This window comes from Thunnus thynnus, chromosome 1 (genome assembly GCF_963924715.1).
Source record: "Thunnus thynnus chromosome 1, fThuThy2.1, whole genome shotgun sequence".
Classification (NCBI taxonomy): Eukaryota; Metazoa; Chordata; class Actinopteri; order Scombriformes; family Scombridae; genus Thunnus; species Thunnus thynnus.
Window position 1 is genome coordinate 23,400,061 of NC_089517.1, and position 7,298 is coordinate 23,407,358.

General features: G+C 38.7%; 1 protein-coding gene across 1 annotated transcript in view; it reads right to left on the reverse strand.

Annotated features, from left to right (window-relative positions):
* Nucleotides 1–6,868, reverse strand: part of LOC137184113 (CUB and sushi domain-containing protein 1-like) — a 159,442-nt gene extending 152,574 nt beyond the window's left edge. The window contains exons 1-3 of the mRNA XM_067591491.1: nt 6,762–6,868; nt 1,301–1,483; nt 907–1,092 (exon numbers count right to left, since the gene is read on the reverse strand). Of these exons, the coding sequence (XP_067447592.1) occupies nt 907–1,092; nt 1,301–1,483; nt 6,762–6,825 (433 nt within the window). The 5' untranslated portion in view covers nt 6,826–6,868. The remainder of the gene's footprint in view (nt 1–906; nt 1,093–1,300; nt 1,484–6,761) is intronic.
* Between the last annotated feature and the right edge of the window lie 430 nt (nt 6,869–7,298).

Genomic DNA, 7,298 nt, shown 5'->3' on the forward strand with positions numbered 1-7,298 from the left:
ATTCCAACCCTGTTCTGAATCTATTCTTTTTTAAAAATTAAATGAAAAAAACCCAAGTCTTTAGTAATGAAAAAGAACTGGTAAGAGTATTGATAAAGAACCGAGCCGACAAGAGTATAGATGAGATAAAGATAAAATCCTAACATACCATCCCTACAGCTGGTTAGTTGCTTCACCCTGACTTTGGGAGGATGAGCAGGTTTTAGATATTTATTACTTTCACTTAGATGTTCAGTTTAAAGTCAAAGATTGTTCATTGTTCATTTCATCGTGTGTGTGTGTGTGGTGGTGGTGGTGGGTGGGTGGGGGTCGATTATTCAGCTATCAGCTTTTTCCTGCTCCAAACTATCGTTATTATATTGGCCTTTCAAGATCCTCTATCGGTCAACCTCTACTTTGATGTAACAACTTTAATTGCAGTTTTCCCAGTCCAGTAGTACTAATTGCGCTGCAATTTTCAAAACACTGTTACAAAAAAACTCTCTGCATAGACAGCTTTACAGCCAGTCAATTAAACACAACTTCATCTTTAATGACCAGCCAGTCAAACTAGGGCTTTACTTGATTGAGTTTAAATCAATAACCTTTATTACAATGGGGAACAGCGATCAAATTGTGCTGTTCTGAGTGTAGTGGAAAATTATATTAGTGTTAAATGTTGAAACAATAAAAAACAATACAACTATCCATCCATCCAGTCTGCCAGCCAACTTTACATCAACCAAATACAATCTGTATTTCTCTTTACCCACTGATGTTTGTCACATACACATACATATTTCTGAAATAAAGAATATGCATATAGGTGTTGGCCTGAGGTCATAATTCTATTCTCAAAATGCATATGCAAAAAAACAGTGGGAACTAAGTTGATAAAAAAATATGGTGAAATATAAAGATAATTACCTTCATCTTTGACCACCAACCAGTCAAACTGTGGCTCCAGGTCAAAGTCAGAGAAGAGGAGATGAATGCGGCTCCCCGGTTCAGAGATAATCAACCACACACAGTTGAGGTTATTCCCATACTCCTCTGGGTAGTTTGGGGATAATATAGTCCCTGACGGAGCCGTGAAGTTGAAGAAACATGAGACTACAAAGAGGAAGGAACAAGAGAAGAAAGGCAGGATGGAAAAAAGTTAAGAAGATAGGCAATTAAGTAAGAATGTATACAGACAGGTCAAAGGGAAAAGAAATGGGAAAGATAATTGAAAAATTGAAATAAAAAACAACAGTTTTAAAAAACACAGAAAAGCAATTAACACAGTTAACATATACATGTAAAAAATAAGTGTACTTACAGACACAACTGGGTTTATTACCAGACCACTGGTTATTATGCTGGCATGTGATGCTCCTTTCCCCAACAAGTTCAAAAGCCGACTGGCAAAAGAAGGTCAACACATCACCATGTTGAAAGCGATCACCGCTGCGACGACCAAATGCCGGCACCCCGGGATCACCACAGCCTCCCCGCTCGATCTCTGTAACACACACAAACACAGATAGCTATGTTTTTATGCTGATAATTAATGTCAACATGTGACATGGTGACATTCAGATAAGGGATTGCCTGTTTTTCTCCTGCGAGGTGGGGTTAAGTGGCAATGACATGCATACATTTATTTTTAGATAGTAAATCAAATCTGAACATTCTGTACATGGTGTTCTATTTAACAAAGACAGACCCGTGCACAATAACAAAAATATACGGTGTAAGCATACACAAAATTCACAGCAAACACGCAGTTTATACTCAGAACAGACGATCCACACTAAAGAAACGACTAAAAATAACATTCAAATGCTTGAGTGTGATGTTTAAAATGTTCAAACCTTCAAAAGCATGACAAGGTCTTACATTCTAAGAGGAGAGATTTAGAAAAAAGGCTTTTATGACAGTCCAAACCCTCAGTTGGATAAGGGCTGGATCCCAAAAATCAATAAAATTGCAATACAATGAGTCCCTGCATACAGGAACCACAGAATGTAACCTCTGTGAAACAACCAGAAAATAACATTTTATTCATCTGATTCATGAGTTTGTTCTCGCCATCGCCCTTGTTTTCTTCAGTCACTCTCTAGCTCGCTCGACCACTGCTGATCTCTCTCTCTCTCTTGCTCATTCGTTCGTTGAGCCAGGGAGGAGGGGCCAACTTTGAATGCTGTGTGTTTACAAACACCGACCAACCGTCAAATCCTGCACAGTATACCTTTAAGTTTTATTACATTTTTTATTCACGATTTTATGCTATTGTTTCCCAGCTCAGGAGATTTAAGTGTTATTACTGTGGCTGCTCTGCTGGTTGTTTGTATTTTAATGTTCTGAATTTTGAGATCCTTTATTATACGTTATTTCCCAAAAGTAACTTTTTTGGACCATGAGGAAAAATGTTAAATGAAAGCATCTGGCAAAAGATTTTTGCACACTGCACTGATGGAGCCTGAAGGCAAAGCTCTTGATTTACCAGTCGATCTACATTCCAATCCTCACCTATGGTCATGAGCTTTGGGTAATGAGCAAAAGAATGAGATAGCGGATACAGGCGGTAAAAATTAGTTTCCTTTGCAAGCTGACTGGGCTCACCCTTAAGAGATAGGGTGAGGAGCTCAGACATCCTGATGGAGCTAGACAAATAACTACTGCTTCTTCATGTTGAAAAGAGTCAGCTGAGGTGGACACCTCCCTATTGAGTTGTTTCTGGGCGCTTTCAACTCGAAAGAGACCCTGGAGTACATCCAGAATATGCTACTGTTGCTGGTCTGGGAACACCTCTGGATCCCCCTGGAAGAGCTGGAGGACAAAGTGGGAAGAAAGACGTATGGGCTAACTTGCTTAGCCTGCTGCCAATGCGACCTGGATCCCAGATGTGCTGCACATTTGTGCTACATGCCTCTTAATTCAAAAAAGGGCTGATCATAGGTAGCCCAGCAAGGGGGCCAAACAAGATCTATCTGCAACTTGCAAACTCTACAAAACATGTCAACTCAAAAACATGTTTGACATACTCAGTCAAACAAAATTCTGATGGAGTATGTCTTTGAATGAGTCTGCAGCCAGCAAACAGACCCTTCCCATGCTGTCTTAACACAAAGGTTTCATTCTTACTGGACAGCCCCAGTCCACTTAGCTGGGGCCCATGGTGGGCAAATGTGATATGAGAGGACCCATCCTTCAAATTTAAGCAATAGCTACTTTCTTTAAAAAATAGCTGGCAGCAGTCCTGATTAGCATGTCAACAGATTGACAAAAAAACTGACAAGTCTTTAACAGAACACCAGCAACAAAGTTAACATGGCTGTGTAGAGCAGCAATAACATGGGAAAACGTTTAGTGTTTTTCATTTCTACATTGCTGTGTTAAGAAATAAAATACAACCTTTGAGAGATGCGTTTTATTGTTTCCCTCCTCACAGCTAATTCTCATCAGGGTAATTGTAGTGCAATTCAGTTTTAATTGCGAAAGGCAAAACAATAAGTGATGGCACGCAGATAGTTGTGAACACACACACGTGTGCTCTTGTATTAACCAGCAGGAGGTAAAAATCGAAGAAAGCAACACCGATGTTTGTGGAATGCTATAAAATATGACTGCTTCCTATGTACACACTTTCAAACACACATGTTGTGTCTCTCCATTGTTTGTTTTCTTTCATTGTCTTTCTCCTTTTGTCTCAGTCTGTCTTCCTTTCAAATTGTTCCCTGTTTTCTTGTTATTGCTCCCACTCCCTCAATCTGATTCAATACACTGTGCTTTATTGGCATGAGTGTCACATTAGCAGTGCTGCCGGACTGGCCTGCAATCACAATCTGTTCATTCAGACTCTTCTTTATGCCTAGTGTGTTTTCATCTACTGCTCTTCTCTCTCTTCTCCTCCGCCCCCCTCCTTTAAAATTTGACATTCTACCAGACGTCTGTCATCTCGTAACACATGCTCCACCATGCTCCTGGATTCGCTTTGGGCAAATACATCTCAAGGTGAGCAATGTGTGTGTGTGTGTGTGTTCTACACTGTTACTATCTGGTGGGATTTAAGTACACCCACAAGAACAGAATACTCAGAGAAGTGGTAGGCATGTGTGTATATGTGTGCATGCGTGTGCTTGCGTGCGTACATGGCCCAAAGCTAGCTGTCACGCAGTTGACAAGTGTCAGGATGGATATCAGCGATCTTGAGCCCTTTCTTTCACTCATTCTTTTGTCTTTCTTTCATTTGTTCTCTCACTTTTTTCCTTCCTTTCTTTCTGTTTGAAGAGTTTTACTGGAGTGCATAACATAGATTTACAAGTCAGTACAATACAATACAACATTTTATGTTTTTTTCCTTCCAAACAGCCACATATTATACAGAGTAATCTACGTAATCAAGCGTAGGAAGTACAACAACACACATGGAAGATGGATGTATTAAAATGTTATAACAGGAAGAAAAAAATACATTGACGGATACTTTAGTGACCTTTCTTGTAGTTTTCTGTGTTTTAGCCCAGTAACTACAAATCATATCAACTTTGCATTCCTGCCAACCATTTCCCGAGGAAAAGCACAACGGTTTCTCTGTATTTCAATATATTCCAGACACATTTGGTTTCAGTTCATGCCAGTGCAGTATGAGAATTTACAGAGAATGGAAACTGCTTGATGTAGGTAATCAATCACAATGAATAATTTACTGTCTTTTCATTTTTTTCATTACTTGGTAGTTGTATGCAGAAAGTCTTGAAAAAAATTCTTCTTTATTGGTGTATCCAACTGCTAGTGTGAAACTAGCTGTCAAACAGCATCTGCTGTGTTACAATCAACTACCAAACTATCCATTGTACAGCAGTCATATGATTATTGTTTGTCATCTGACGTTGGTGGCTATTTAGAGAGTCAAAATAAACATTTTGAAACTGTGAAATAATCCTAAATTATAAAATATGTGTAATTATAAATAATACTCATAATATACGGAGAGACAAATAGATTTATTCACTTAATAATCATAAATTATGCCAATACAGAGTGCCTGCAATAATGCAACATGGATGGTATCCAGAATCACACTCATACTGCTGACTTCTACTATAGATGAATCTTAAAGACATTCAATGTTAATTTTCAGTTCTTTGATGAGTTAAAAAAAATAAATACATTATTTACATCGTTATCCCTTTCACAGCCAATTGCCATCAGCCTGAAAATTTGGCAGCAGCATTTCACTGAAAGGTTCAATTACCATAATGGGCTGTGTGTGTTTATGATATTAACTCTCTCTTTCTCTCTCAAGCATGCCCATACACACACAGACACAGATGCACACACACACACACACACACACACACACAAACATACAAAGCTGCAGTGATTAACAAGTGCGACATAACAGCATTCAAAAACAACAGCTACTCACATATATACTCCCTTGTTGGGTTTTTCTGCAGGGCTGGAAAACTGAGAGCTCTCAGGGGTTAACACTGATCAAAGCGTGTAACATTATGACATTATACGATGTGACAGCATCACATATATACACGTGAGGACACACAAACACATACACAAAACATACCACAGGCAGTTGTTCAGTTATCCTGGGGAAAAACAGAAACTGCAAGATCATCTAGAGGTCACTAAACACCGTTTGTTTGTTTCTTCCTTGGTTTCTTTCTAAGTTTTGTTTTCTCACATTTGTAAATCCTTAAACTTTATAATATTAACACTGGGTTTTTCCTGTCTATCTAATGTAAATCTAAAGTGTGCCCACTAATTGTTTTGTCCACTAAAGCCCAGTTGTGAGTGGAGAAAGGCCAATAGCTTATTGCTGTTGGAGAAAACAAAAAATCAAGGTTAACCTCTAAATCAAGATCAAGGCCACCTTACCCCCCATGACGAGCCAAGGTCATTCTTAACATGATGTTATACATTGCTTGTTTAGCATCACAGTTACATGCATGCACACACAAACACACACACGCACACAGTTTAGGTGGCTATACTGTGCTGATTCCCTTGAACCGTAACTGACCCTGGCCAACACTGTCAGCAACATCACTGAAACAAACATAGCTAAGCAGAACCAAGAGCACAACCTTCATCCCTCTCACGCTCTCTCTTTCTCTCTTCCTCCCTGACACTCCCTCAATCTATCTGAGACACTTTATTTCTTCTCACTCAATTTGTCATTTTGACTCCTTTGTTCTATTCTGTCAATTTCTTGTTGTCCCTCTTTCCCCGTCTCTATGTCTATCAAATTACCTCTCTCTCTATCTGTCTCACTCTTTGTCTCAAGAGAATTCAATTTAGTTAAAGTCGATTTAAAGAGCTGCATTGGTATGGTAAGATGCGGTGTGTAATCTAATACATAAATATACTAAATGGATTGTTCTAAAAATAATAAGTATTTAGAGGAACATCTATATTTCTCCCTTTCACCTTCACTCAATGTTCCTGTCTCCATTTTTATCTCTCTATCAGTGTCAGCTTTGGCATAATATGAAAAATAACCAAGCAAAACGATCAACTGATTGACTCATAATTAATTTATTACCTTCTAGTAATGCACAGTCGCACACACACTCACATGTATACACAAGGACAGATGACAACAGTTGTGTTTACTATTGAATCAGTGCATCAGCAGCACTGTGACTTTCACACTCCAGTATGTGAGCCTATATGTCTGTTTGTGTGTGTGTGTGTGTGTTGTACAGGACAAAGAGAAAGAGGAATAAAAAAGTGTGAGTGAAAAGTTGTATTTAAACTTTAGTAGGAGGCCATACCTTCGTAGACTGCCTTGAACCCCGCTGAACCGATTGTATCATCTGACTGCAGGTGTAGCCACATCTGATTGGACAAGCTAACGATGAGGTCAGGGACACTGGAGCCGGTGAGTCTACACAGACAGACAAACAGATATTAACAAAAAACATTGATAAGCATTACTGGTTTATCACTTTCCACTTTTGACTCAAAACAGACTTTCATTCACATATCTAAAATAACATTCTATTAATAATTCAATGGCCTAATTTGTGAGTGATGTATGGCATTGTTTGTGTGTATTGTGAAAGTCCACATTCCTATTACACACAGTGTTCAGTGTATGGACATGAATATGGACCATATGTACTCCCACAGTTTCGTAAAAAACATTGTAAGTCAATAACACATTCCAATATATCCAATGTGTACCTGCACAATAGCTTCAGTGTGTCCCCAGCTGTCCCTCTGATTGCCACCATTATCTTACCGTATACTGTTTCATGTCAATAATACTATATTATAGGTCAGTACATATAAGTGGTGCTTACACATAG